The 14,443-nt window shown below is 43.1% G+C and overlaps 1 protein-coding gene across 12 annotated transcripts in view; it reads right to left on the bottom strand.

Moving 5' to 3' along the window:
* Positions 1-1,354: 1,354 nt before the first annotated feature.
* The window catches only part of nfixa (nuclear factor I/Xa), a 113,144-nt gene continuing 100,055 nt past the window's right edge, over positions 1,355-14,443 (bottom strand). For 8 of the 12 annotated variants that reach the window (XM_075462667.1, XM_075462670.1, XM_075462669.1 and 5 more), the window contains 3 exons: positions 12,758-12,905; positions 9,797-9,885; positions 1,355-6,263 (listed from right to left, as the gene is read on the bottom strand). In XM_075462667.1, coding sequence (XP_075318782.1) covers positions 6,249-6,263; positions 9,797-9,885; positions 12,758-12,905 — 252 coding nt within the window. In that variant the 3' untranslated portion in view covers positions 1,355-6,248. The remainder of the gene's footprint in view (positions 6,264-9,796; positions 9,886-12,757; positions 12,906-14,443) is intronic. The other 4 variants (XM_075462674.1, XM_075462671.1, XM_075462675.1 and 1 more) reach the window with 2 other exon arrangements.

The following is a 14,443-nucleotide window of genomic DNA, read 5'->3' as shown; positions in this document are numbered from 1 at the left end:
GCAGGGATGTTTAAGTAAATAAATTTCTTGAGTTATGCAATGATCATTTTTGTCTTTTTTTTTCTCTCTTTTCATTCGCATGCACATTTGGACCAAAGTTTTTTTGTTTATTTTTGCCATCAAATGTGCCTTCAAATAAAACCTCTAAATGAAACCTGTTTTTGTCAAGTGCAATTGCTGTTTTAAAGAAAACTCTTTGCTCAGATCAAAGTCAGCACGGTCACAGTCATCACGATCACGCCGATGTCTACAAAGCGTGCTATACAACATATTCACAATCTCATTTTAATGGTACAGTTGTCATTACAAATAAAGTTGGATAAAAAACAAAGCAAACCCAAGTGCAGGAAGACGTTATGAGAGAAGGTGAGAAAGAAGAGGTTAAATGTAAGAGCAAGACGCAGGACGAGAACTAACATCAGGTTGGGTTTTAACCGCTCAGAGGAATAACAGGACAGACACGCATGCAGAGTTCGGCTCTCCTGTCAGATCTGCTCTGCTCGGCTTTGTCGGGGGGGAAGTGGCGGACACACGTGGCTTCGTGAAGTTCTGTCTTATCTGCTCCGTGTGGGCCGAGATTGAAAACTGTGGTTGATCCCTGTAACAAAACTAATGAACACCTTTATGTATATTCCAAATATTAACTGTCGTGTTCTGTATCAGTCTAACATGGGGGAAAAAACTTTACTCTCAAGTAAAAGTGTTTGGTCACTTTTTACAAATTTCCAACAACATAATCTTGGAATTTTGCAGCCTTTCACAACGGTTCTCTGCTGTCTTGCAGTACATGTTACTGTAATATTGCACAGTATGCAGTATACACCTATGCACATCACCTTGCACATGTATTGGTTCCACATATTCAGTATACCACATTCAAATCTTAATCAGAAAACACCTTATTTTTGCACATAAACAAGAGCATTTTATTATTTTTTTGTCTTTTTGTTCATCACATATATCATTGTATATGAATATATGGTCCTGTGACATTGCCCTACCTTGTCTTGACGTTTTTTGTGGCCTCTGGAGATGTCTTTTGTAAGCCTGTGTGGCTGTTAATGTGCAAGGCTCAGATGGAGGTTACGTCACTGGAGTTACACCCCACAGCTGTGGGGGCAGCTAAAGAGCAAAAAAGTTGCCATTTTCTCCAGAGGTGTTTACAGACTTAATTTTTTGTGTTACTGTTGCTGCTAGAAGAGTAAATGATTATACTGCAGTAGTGTGAGGAGATATAACATGAACTGGCAGTAACTTTTAAGCATTTATCTCAACCAGATCGTGATCATTTCGCAGCCCCAGAGGTGATTCCGTGTGGCGGCATCAGAAAGAAAGACATGGCACAGCAAGGTCGTACAGTCAAGAACATCCTTTTTATTCAATCAGGTGCTGCTCTTCTCAAACTGTGTTTTTCTTCTTATGGAAAAGAAACTGTAATTAACACATGCATTTCACCTAGAGCTCTGGGGGTGTTCTCACAAAGAAGTGGTGCTGCACTGAGGGCACAGAACAGAGGCATAGAAGAGCTGGGAGTCAAGGGGGGGGGGGGCACTGGCTGCTGCCCGTTTCACTAATAACCATACACATTTAAGAATATAAAGAACAAAATAAACAACAGAACAAAGATGCGGAGCCATCCAGCATGAGGTGGTTAGAGGAGAAAAGTGGAGGGACTTTCCTGAATCCTCTTAAATCTGAGAGATCAGGTTCATGCTGGCCATTTTGCTGTCCGGTTGGTGTGTTGTAAATGGTTAATACTGCTGAAGGTTTCACTGTGTGGAACCCACCGTAAACAAGAATGCTTGACTTTGAGAGATTTGCTTTGAAATGATATGGGATTTGACGCAGGAAATGCAACCTCCTCTTTCGGCCTCATGCTGAACAAGTCCGGTTATAAGGTGCTTGTAGCTTTCTTTTTTTTTTACAGTCCAAGGCATCCTCAAAGAGAGCCTAAATGACAGCATACCCTGATAGCAAGTAATAAAAGAAATCCAAATTAAAAAGAAACAAAAAAAAGGGGAATAAAACAAAGCCAAAATATAAATAGCTAAAACAAAAAGAGCAAACTCTTATCCTAGTCTGAGCAGCCCCTCACCAACTTCCCAAGGCAGTTTATCCAGCCCTCTTGACCCCATTTGAGTTCTCCGTAAACCTCTTACAGCCAGACCCATGAACCCCTATTGTCCCTTCCTAACCCACCCAAGGACACCCCCAAAAGCCCGTCAGCGTAATTTGTTCACTTACATTAGCTGCTGAATGGAGAAGCTGAAGAAGATGGGTATGGTAATACAATGTGAAGCATACAGACAAGAATAACATGTGAGCTAACTGCATTCTGCTCAGACAAAAAGTTTTCCGGCAATATCTTTTTTTTTTTTTTTTTTTTAACCCCCACCCTCCCAAACAGCGGAGAGGGCGGGGGAGAGAGAGAGAGAGAGAGAGCGCAAGAGACGGAGAGTGACGGACACACAGTTACAGACTACTCCAGTGTCTAAGAGAAAACAGACAGTGGAGACAGAGGAAAAGAAAAAAGCAAGAGCCGAACGAGAACAAGTTTTTTTGCCTTTTCAAATTTTTTTTTTTTTGTCATTTATCAATAAAAAGTAAAGAACTAATTCACACCAGTTTCCTTTTGTACTTTACAAAGGCGCTTATCTATATTCATTATAAACATATAGATACGCAGCTTTGATGGAGAAAGGATCGAGGGGAGGAACAATGGAGGGGATTCGTTTCAAAGCCAGAGGAAGAAGTCGTCCCCGAGTGCAGAGCGGGCAAAAAGCTTTTTGCCCTCTTGCGGCACTCAAGGGGCCACCTGCTACCTTAAGCCAATTCAGGAAAAAAAAAAAAAAAAAAGAAAAGAAATTTAAAAAAAGGGGGGGCGATCTGGATTACAAAATGGAGTCTGTGAACAAAAGGCACTTTCAAGGGACAACCTTTAACTGCTGGGAAACTATACACTACAGCACAAGCACTATAAGAGTCATTTACAGAGGAGGAGGAGGAGGGGGGGGGGGGGAGGCTCACTTTGCTGCCTGTTTCATAAATGGCTCAGACCTCATATTTATGCCTGATTACGAGCTACTTTTGCCCCTTTTCGGTCTCAGCTTCAGACCCACTCCATTTCAACATCAGGTGTCTCAATGCAACCAGCTGAGTTCCGTCCAGCTCGAGTTTCACACGCAAACATATAAGGTAATGAGAATGAGAATAAAAGGTTTTCTGGACGTGAAGCATCTCCCGCAGGGCAGGGAGGAACTTGTCAAGTGTTTATGCCAATAAATGTGGAAAACAAATCCATTGAACTGGGAGGGTTGAATCGCTTTTGCTGGTGATTTTTCAGGCAGAGCATGGGTACATTTTCTGCGCGGGGTCGACAGTATATATTTTCAATGTCTTTCTTTCTAAAAAGGTTGAACCAAAATGCCTTTTGCGTCACAACCTTCAGGGACAGGAACCTCTCCCCCTGATCGACACAAAGAGAAGAATACAAATAGAGAGAGGAATAATGCTGTTTCCTAAATGGTCTGTTATTTTTTGTTCATTTATAATATTTCTGAACGTACTTTATAGTGTTAAAGCACCAGTTTTTCGTCTGATGATAGATTCTTTCTTTTGAAGCTGCGTAGATTTTTTTTTCTTCCTTCCGCCCTCCCACATTTTTATAAACAAATGATTACACATTAAAACATTAAAAAAGAGACAAAGGAAATAAAAACAAATACCCCCAAACTTACAAAGACTAGGATTTTTTTCATGGCCCGCCAGTTTAGAGTCCAGGAGCTTGCGGACTTTGAAACAAAAAAAACTTTTTTTTTCTTCTTTTTTTTTCACTTTTCTCTTAGCTTTCTTAAAAATCTCTAACAGACAAACACAATGATCTACCCAATGCATTGCACGTGGCTCAATCGACACATATTTTTCAATAATAATACTTTCCATCAAAAAACAAACACTTTTTCTTCAAACCAACTGTCGATTTTTGACATGTTCACCTAAGTATCGTAACGCTGAGCTGCAGATGGCGTGTGTCGTTTGATTCGTAACAGTAAGGTGAAGTTACTGAAACGGGTTGTGGGGTGGGGTGGGGTGGGGGATGATAGTTCAGAAAATAACTAGACTGCCAAGAAGCTTGTGTAGTAAAAGTTAAAAAGGAGCATATATCATAAATATATATGTATAAGATCTCTCTCTGTCTTTACAAAAAAAAGGAAAAGGATTGCAGTCCTCTATAAAGATCTGTCCCAGGGTTTCCACATGCACAAACGCTAACATTCCCTGTAGCTTTTAAACGGGAAAAAAAACCCTGAAGTTTAGTACTAATTGCATGAAGGGAATACAGAGGCACTTCCATATACTGTTATAGTCTTGATATATGGTTTTAGTAGATAGAGCTAATGTTTCTAGGGGGGCCGGAGAGCAGGGTCTCGGGCCCCACTTACTATCCCTGCAAAACAGAACCAACAGCCAGGCAGTCCAGTTATTTTGTGAGGTCAGTTTTTATATATTTTTTTTATTTTCTTCTTTTTGTTTGTTGTTGGATCGTGTCAGGATAAAAACAGCGATTTTCATGTGAACATTTACATAAATATTTCAAATTAAAAAAGACAAATCTGAAATGAATGAAAAACCATTGACAAAGGCAGTTTGGAGAACCAAATATAAAGGCTTCCCTTTGTTGTTTTTTACGTCGGGTTGTCCGTGTGCATTTTTACGCGTGCGTGCATGTCGGGTGCGCGTGTGTGCTTGTGTGCGTTCGTGCGTGCGTGCGTGCGCTCCTCTCGATTGTCAGGGTGAAGCGATGCAAAGGATGCGTGAGATGAGCTGTTACTGTGCTGTCCATACGTGAGAGATTTGAGAAACTGTAGTTACTATGCTGCTAAAATCTGAGCGTGAATTCGTGAATTACTGCAAACTGAAAGAAAAAAATCTCATGACATGCAAGAGAAGGTTAAAACCAAAAAATCCAGAAAAAAACGAAACAAACGGACAAGGAAAAAAAAAAGAAAAGAAAAAAAACAAACCCGCCTACAAACCAAATGAAAGCTAAGAACAAGATGCTGATGCTGTGTGTGCATTACTGTCTATGAATAATGAGACGGTATTATGAGTGGTTGTGTGACAGACTGTTCTGGAGAGGATGGTCTGCAAACGTGCGTGTCTGTGTACGTATGAGTGCTGCATATTTCAGGGCCTGGACGCCAAAGTTAGCACAACTACATCCCTGTAGTGGCGGCCAGCCTCAACTCACTTCTCTAATCGCTCATCTGGCCATTGATGTGCAACACTATTCATCCCTTATTAAAAATTAATAGTGCATAGGTGAGGGGACGAAAGAGCACATGTAAAGTTAGTGTTATGACTGTCTGTCGTGTGTTCACTTTCTTGCACTCGCCTCATGGCTATCATTTCTTCCACAGCAGGACACCCTGATACTTTGACAGGTAAACAAAGACCAGCCACTTAGTGCATATATGTCACACCATCCGATGGTGTCACCATGATTGGCCAATCGGAAATGAAAGAGGCTCAGGGTGGAGCGAATGGAGCAGCAGAGCGTGGCGACACACACAGGCGTGCGGCTGCGGTTACGGTCTTGACCCTGAGCAGCACTGAGCTCCAGGTGTGGCGGTGTGTGTGGCGTGATGGGTGTCGGGGTGGGACCATGAACCCGGATGAGAGATGCGCAAATACACGGATATGGATGTGTGCAATTTGGGGTGGCAATCCTTTAAACTTGCACATCCGACTCCACCATTCACCACTACTTTTTTTGTTTTTGTTTGGATCTCCCAGCCAATGCATGGAGTTTCATTGTGGAGACAACAAAATGGAAAAAAAAAAATCATATATATAATTATATAAAAAAAAAGAAAGAAAAACAAATGTTTAATTGGTCATTTGTCAGGTGTCTACATTGCGTTTCCTTTCTGACGTTTCAACGTGTGTGAGACAGTTCCTCGTCTTCCTTTTCCTCCACCCTGCGTTCTGAGTCTGTCTACTCAATCTCATTGAAGCCTCCTGCATGAAAGGGGACGAACATTCCTGTTCGAATGGTGTTGAAGTGGGGGAGTCCTCTCGGGGCCATTGTGGGGCTCTTCGGGGTTCTGTAGTAGTACTTTCAATAGTGTTTGGCGAGAAAGACCTTTTAGTGTCAACAGTTTGTTCTTTATCAGCTGTGATGTGTTTGTGTTTCAAATTACTAATTTTCATGACACAACTTTAGTTGTTGATTCAGAGAGGCCTTGTCAGAGGAACCAGGACTGTGAAAAAAAAAAAGAAGGGAAAATGGTAGATTTAGTTTTTACACCAGATTCACATCAGTTAGAATCAGTTGATTGAATTCAGTATTTAGCTGCGGCGTGCAGTGAAGACTATAAAAAGTGTGACAGAGTACGAACAGTTGGGAATCATGAGCACATAACTGCATCTGACACACACATAAACAAATTCTGATCATGCTATAAATCAAAGGTTAAAGTTCAGGTGCACATCTACACGGTTGTAGTAGGGAAAGTCCTGAGATATAAGTCGGCGTTACACCTGCTTCCTCAGAAAAAAAGCACAAGAGAAATCCGAAGAACTACATGATAATTACATAAAAATACACATAATAATAATTACAAAAAAAGACATTTCTTTCTTTTATTTAGAATATCTCAGAGGAACAGCAATGATTCCTTTCCTTCCTTCTCTTTAGCCTTGCAGAAATACTCTGTGGTTGAACTCCTGTAATCGGGAGGATGGTTTTACCATGATTTGTTTCCAGGGTCAGGCAAACAAAATGAGAACAAGTGTGAATTATCTGTCAGCCACTAGAGGGCCCCCCACTACTCTTTTACAGACGTCGCTGAGCTCAGTGGTCCCATACAGTGCTGAAAAAGTTACAATGTCAACTTCGCCGATTCCCGCTTTTAAAAAGGGCTGACCAACTCTTACCTTTTTAAAAACGCGTGTGAAACAGTTGTGTTTTCTACAAAGTGACAAAAGCAATTGCTTGTGTGAGTCTGTCAGGTTTTCCAGCGATCCAGCACAGAACTGTAGCTGCTCTGTCATTTGCTACCAGTTTACATGTAAAGTGATCCTGTTAATATGTCTGTGCTCTATGGGCCCGAGTGGTCTCAGGCTACACTATAAAGCTACTGAGAGCAGCTACTCCAGGGATCCAGTTTCTCAGTTTGATAAGAGGGCAGAGCGGAGGCTTTGGCACAGGCCAGAGGGTTCTGGCTCCCTCTGACATTCCACAGGCTCGCAGAGAGAAACTACTCACCACACCTTCAACAGCAAACTACTTCACCCCCCCCCCCCCCACACACACACACACACATTCGAGCAAACTCCGAAAAAGCTTCAACCCCTTAAACCTTGTTTTCTCCTTCCTCTAACTTTACCTCCTTTCGGTGTTTGGAGACAACTCCTCTGTCTGCTCCAACTTCCCTGACACCTCTTCTCCTTTCCTCCTTCTCTTACTCCGGCTCTCTCAATGTAATCCTTGGCAGTGGAAAGTGACCCCCCCTTCCTGCTCTAACCCCCCCCCCCCCCTTCAAGTCCAAGTTCAACTGCCTATGACATCATGTCTGGTTGCTGCTGGCAACCAGACAGCCGGGACGTGACTGTGGAGTGCAGCGAGCTTCAACTAACTCCCTCTGTCTTTTTTTCTCGTCATGTTCCCTCTTACAATGAAAAAAGTGACTTTTTGGTGAAGTAAACTCTTTTAGAGTAACTGTCATAGTTTCTACCTTGTATTTTTAAGATTCAGTAAGAACTAGAGCTTCTTAAAGGTGGGGTATGAGATGTTTTCTGGAGCATTTTTTATCATATTGTCTGAAAACCTCCTCACAACCCCATTTGAATGTTTGGAAAAAAAAAATTATATTTTAGTCCATTGTAGAGGGTGTAGCAAGAGGAAATGTCTGACCAATAGAAGTAATGACGAGAGTTACTTCTATTGGATTCTGACATGCCAATCAACCGTCAGCCCCCCTCACCCCTCACCCCTGCGCGTTCACAGACTCGTGACTCGTTCATGTGTTTTGAAGGCGGGTTTCGAGGGGTGGGCTGAAGGGAGAGGCAAGGTTGTGTATTTTCAAAAATATAGCTTAGATGTAATTAAGTAAATGTTACTTAATATCTTCAAAACTGTTATGTTTTATGGTAAGTAAAATTTACTTGATACTGGCAAGTGAGTGTTACTTGATATTGCAGCCTTAAATATTACTTAAATCATTTGAGTGCAAATACTTACAAAGGGTTTTTTAAGTAAATCTTATGAGTTCTTTTTTTCAGTGTACTTTTTTCAGACATGCTCCCCTACCTCCCTGCTCTACCCCTGCATAGCTGAGGCTTCACCACCAGAGAGCCCCTCAGACCAACTTTTCTTTGCTTATTGCTCTGACACCAGTGGGAAGACCTGTTCCCTCTGTCTTGGCTTGTTGGCTAGCAGGCAGCGAGGCGGGCTGGCAGGGCCTTCTCCTGAACCTCGCCATATGCCAGAGAACAGCAGGACAGGCAGAGACCTCTGTTCCTCACTCTGGCTGAGGCTGTCACTGACCCACTAGGCTCAGCTAACTGAGAGCTGTTGGTACCGATGCCCAAGTTCTCTCTGCGCTTAATTAAATAAAATAAATAATCTGGCAGAAATGTCCAAAGTGCACATTTTTTTTAAATAATTCTGCTAACCAACAGCGGGAGAAAATAGGCGTTCTGAGCAGATGCAAGTTGTTGTAAAAGCGCTAACACGCATTTGGATTGTGTTTGGATGTCCCCTCGGTGCCAGAGCTGCATCTGTGGGAGAGTGGTGCAGGTGTGGAGCTCGGGGAGCAGCAGGAGGAGAGTAGGAGCCTGGGCTGCTGATGCACTTGAGGGTGTGAGAGGAGGGGGCAGCTGAACGGAGCTGTGCCGAGGAGGAATGCAGATTGTTTCCATGTGTGGGGAGGGCAGGAGGGCTGAGTTGGCTGCAGGCAGGTGCGGTTAGCCCCTAATGAGAAAAGTTGTGTTGGTGATGGAGGAGGCCCAAGACACTGCAGCCCAGTGGCAGAGCACAGCCAAAGCTGAAACCACAATGTACTGCACTCCCGGCCTCACACGCTGCACTAATACACACTGTGGGGCCTTGCAGTTATAAATCAACACTGCTGGAGCTGAAACTAACTGGCACAGCTAACATTCACTGTGGGGAATCTACAGTAATATAGACACTGTAAACCAATACTGAAACTAAAGGCCTTGATACCTGGGCACCACTCTGCTTCAGTTGATAAAGTCTTCAAACAGTTAATAAACCATATCTCAATGATCAAATGAGACAGAATCACTTTCAGAAGTTACAGAGTTTAAACATGAATACATCTACAATCCCAACAATCTTCCGCCGCTGATGAAGACACAAAATACTCCAGGAGAAGTTTGGGATTCTTCTAACAAAATACTGAAGTCCTGACTTCAGTAAACCACTGCAGGTAAATGGGTCACACTTTTGGATGTCTACACAAAGTATTCATAGAGCTGATCACTACTTATCACAGTGGTTATGGGTTGGATCATTGATTGTTCCCAAAGCAGAGTCATTGTGAGTGTTGCTTCTGTATTGTGGCCTTCGATCTGAACGGCATGCTTGTTCATGTAAACCCAGACGCTTTGGCAAGTCTCATCCATGAACAGCAATGTGCAGCGTTAGGCTTGCAGTGGGTGATGAGTGAAAAGGAAGAAAAAGACACAACAGGAGAAGGAGGAGGAGGAGGAGGAGGGAGAGGTGGATATGTGGATGTTAAGTAAATGAGGGAGGCTGGCAGGGTACCTGAGTCTGCTGGGGGATATTCAGAAAGTTGTCCCGTGTTCCGATGCCGACAAACCGGTTGGGAGCTGTGGAGCCTGGCGTGGAGTATGCTATAAACAGAGAGATACAAGTGTGTACATGCTTTTACACATACATATACACACCCAGCCTGTAGTAGAATTTGATGCCCTCATCATTTTATTTATATTTTTGATGTATCGCAATACTTGGAAAAAGACATTAAGGGTCAGTGATACTGATTCCCTATTGGTCACAGGGGAGATTTTTCTTTTTCTTATCATTGGCAGGTATGATTTTCTTTTCTTTAACCATACCAATTACTCTGCTGTTAAGAAAGGGCATGAAAATGATTAGTGCTAGCGTGGAGAAGGTCTCGCCCTCAGATATGGCTGCTCTGTTGACCACAGATGCTCCTCAGCAGCCCCTGGCCTCAATAACGAGCCAAAGAAATGACAGAAAATCCTCAAGGATTCACTGTCGACTGTTGGTATATAGGTTGACCTCAGGATGAACTGTATTCATCACCTGTGGTAACCGACGCTCCATACAGTTAATAGTTTAAGGGGAGCGTCTCTCCTACAAAGTGGCATCGCTCAGTGATGCCACAGGATCAAAGTTAGGGCAGTTGTGCTCACTGGACTCCAACATGACTGCTGAGCAGAACTTTCGCTGTGCATGAACTGAGTGAGTTGAGGGGATGGGGATGTGTAGGGGTAACAGTGACAGGGCTGGAGACTGATGCATGAGTGAGTGTACAATATGCATGTGTGTGTGCGTGTGTGTGTGTGTGTGTGTTCCATGACTGTTAAGATTTTTTATAATCAGAGACAAAATTAGAGAGGAAGATAAAAAATAAAAAAAATACAGTGAGAACATTCACCGGGATGAGAAAAAAATATGGAATGTCCCATATTTATTTATACACTGGACGTCAATATAAATAAATAGGAACGACATGTTAATCTGAGAGAGTAGGAAGGAGGGGGAGGAGGAAAAGTTGAGAGGAAAGGAAGGGGAAAAAAAGTTAGAAGGAGAAGGAGCCCCGGTTGCTCCGTCCAGTGCCCCCTCTGGGTGTGCCTCTCCCATGACCCGACTCTTGGACCGCACCTGTGTGGGTGGAACCAACCAAAGCCTCACCGCTCTCTGATCACACTCCTCTCTCCCGCTCCCCCAGTATAGCACTAATTAGACATGTTTGATTGGATTCTATAATTCATGTTTACAGACATACGTTGTTCTTGTTATACATGTTTTTTTTTGTTGTTCTCAATTTTTAATTGTTGTGAGATTTGTGTGAAAGTGGCAAGGGGATTGCGTTGGTAAAGTGGGGCATCATGTCTTTTTTTTTTTTTTTGGAGTCCACGCCAACTGCCCTAATGTTGTTCCTTCAAAAAGAAAAAAAAGGGGGCAAATAAAGGAAAAGGAAACAAAGAAAGGAGGGCATGAGCATATATAAAATAAAGAAAAGAGGAAAGCAAAAGAAAGAAATGAGAGACGGGAGGAGATTGTGTTGCCGCTGTCAGACAGACATGCAAAGTCTGCGTTGATCAAAGGCTTACAGCGACAGAGGAGACGAGCTGCGCTCTGCTCTCGCAAACTACAAAACACATCCAAAAAGAAAGAAGATAAAATTGCACTGCCTCTTGTGGTGCTAGCAGGAAATCCAACACCAGAGAGAGAAAAAAATGACTTTGTGAGAGGAAGGGTGGAGGACAGAGGTGGAGGTGGTTTGCAAAGACATGGAGAGAGGAAAGAAGACTGAACTTCAGAGATGAGAGAAAGCAAGAGCAAGAGATACAAGCCCCTTTCAGACACGCACTGCTTCTCAGGAATCTGATGGCAACGTACGCAATTTTACTGAGTCAAACCTCACAATTTGCAGCTGTCACTGACAACATGACACTCGTCTGAACTGCTGCCGTCACATTAACTGACAGGTACGCACAGCAGCACTGGGTCTTAATTTGACAAATTGCGTGATTGAGTAGATAAATAACAGGGCCGTGCAAACTTTGCTGCCTGGAACTTTTCCTTACCATTATTTGGTGCAGCACCTAAGTGTTTGAGCCAAATAGATGGAAAAAAACAGCTGAGTGCAGCTGCAGCTTTTCCTCTCACACACACGGCGGACACCACAGAGACGGCAGTGAAGATAGTGTCCCCTGGTGAAATGAAACATTTTCTTGTGCTGACAAAAAACACTGTGCAACTAATCCCTTATGAGTGATAAGCCAATCAGACGTATGCTCGTATGTTTTACACATTCCCGGTGCACTTTGAAATGCTACTATGAATTTTTATGGCAACATGAGATGTTGTTGTATAAAAACTCGCAGCTGCTGTCATATATCACTTAATGTATCGCACAATCTGGCAAGAAGGACAAATAATGTGTCTTTCTGCGTCATTGATGAGTGTATGTGGGCCATGTGTCAGTGATTGAGTGCTGTTGCTTTGATGAATCGATAAAGGCGTAAATGTGGCATATTTCTCATGTCTGAAAGGGGCTGCAGAGGAACTTGAAAAAGGATCTCTGGTTTGGCAAAGGCGTGGCTTCTGCTTTGGCAGTATTGCTCGTTGCTGGTGCAGTACAGCTCTGCACAGTCCAAAAGGTGATGGATGGAACAGGAGTGAAGCTCCTGGGGCTGCTGAGTGTTTGACTGAGCAGATTGAACCATAATGAAAACCTACAGTGAACCTTACTGAAAAAAACCACAGCAGAAGCCATAATAGATGCCCCAGACCTGGGATCAAATAAGAAAAACCCAGTGCGGCAGCACTGCACAGAAATACTGGGACTTCTATGATGGCTTCATCTGTAGAATCGATGCAGTCGTAGGATGTATGAAGGATAAACTTTCTGCCATTATGGTCTCGGACTGGCCTTTATGAAAAGTCTTTGGGGCAACTGGGGCATTAATGCGGGTTTGTGGAGGGGAGTGGGAGTGGGGGGTGACTTACACGGAGATGCGGGTGAGCTGAGTCCGCCGTCAGTGGGCGTGCTGATGGTTTTAGAGTCGGACATGGGGAGGGGCACAGGGCGCGCCACCGGGGGTGGCGGGGGCAGCAGGAAGGAGCCCGGCATTTTGCTCTGGCCACCTCCATTAGGCTGCAGATGGACCATACAGACAGGGTGAGCGGGACACACCCCGAGATTATACACTGTACAGGGAGCCACTCACACGCAAAATGTCACACAGACGGAGTCTTTTTTTAAGGTAAAGAGACTGAAGTATAGGTACAAACCAGCAGAATACACACACGTCAAACTAAGACAAGCATGCACACTTTCATACAGGGTGACTCCCTTCTTCTTTTTTCTTTTTTTTAATATGAAACAAAATACACTACTCTAAAGTAGTTAGAAAGAAAAGCAAACAAGAAGTAAAAAAGTGTTGAACATTGTCACACAAATGGGAAAAAGAAAAATGGTGTCCATGTAGGACAATGAAGGGTTGTTAAGAGAAGTTAACAGTGCAACGTGAGAGTTTGAAAATCAAAAGCAAAAACCAGCGATGTGCAAATGATGTCTGTTTGCCTTGTGGAAGTGTGTGAGAAATTAAAAAAAAAATGATAGTCTGTTCAGTGTGTTAAGTGATGAGAACAAAGGATAACAGCACATGAAGACAGGGCTTGATATAAGTGGATTCAAAAGGCCAAGTTTACAGTAGAGGTTTACAGTACTTCTCTGCACTTTGGTAAATGTGCATTAAAACGCTCACAAACATCCCTCAAAGGCCAGCTAACAGTCAGCTGTATCCTGAGTTTTGATACTTGGGGCTCTCAAAGTGGTGTCCGCCTTAACTAACGTTTGTCTGATGTAGACCCCTGGCACCCCAAAGAGGCTTGACCGTGTCCCACAAACACTTTCCTCTCCGATCAGCTTTGGCATTTAGTGTCCTGCTAATTCACAAGTGCACACTTCATCTGTCACAGGAGATATATTCTTCAGTTCCCAGCGCAGTAGAGAACTTGTCCCAGTGGGTAACTCTAACGTAGAGATAAATATTTTTGGTTGCTGAGTTCCATTTATATTACTTGAACCCCCTCCGTGTTTTAAGCAAAGAATTTATCGCAGATTACTGAGCAGACTGTAAAGCTGTACATGCCTCCAGAGAGAACACTGCTGTTGGGAGTATGAGAACATCACCAAAAAAAGGCAGGGGGTCAGTGAGGAATTGTTACTGGAGTGCACCTGCAGTCTTAGATATCTGCTTGGCGTTCATTCCAAGGATACCTAATTGTACAAACAGCTCAAATCTCAATGCGTGTGCAAACTCTCAACCACCTAGATCCAATGCCAATTGCCAGTTTTTCTCAGACCAGCCATTTTCTACATCTCTTTGCACAAGTGACAAGCAAGATCTCCCACAGCCCAAATGTAGGAGGAACAGCATTATGTAATATGTTGAACCTGTGATGAGTAGTTTGACTTCCTCCCCTATAATTTTCTCCAGCTGAGTTTATTTTCTATGTATTAATGCTTTTCCTGTTGAAGCACATCTGGTTTCCTTTTTCGTTTGACGCATTGACTCTACAACCTTCCCTGCTTATAAAATTCCTCCATGGGCAGGTTTTGGCTCACATGACCTTGCTCTGTCAATGATAAGATATGAAATGATGTAGAGTTCAATTTTTTTCTGTTTC

This window comes from Odontesthes bonariensis, chromosome 4, assembly GCF_027942865.1.
Source record: "Odontesthes bonariensis isolate fOdoBon6 chromosome 4, fOdoBon6.hap1, whole genome shotgun sequence".
In the NCBI taxonomy this organism is placed as follows: domain Eukaryota; kingdom Metazoa; phylum Chordata; class Actinopteri; order Atheriniformes; family Atherinopsidae; genus Odontesthes; species Odontesthes bonariensis.
The sequence above is the reverse complement of the archived record's forward strand: the minus strand, read 5'-3'. Positions and strand labels throughout refer to the sequence as shown.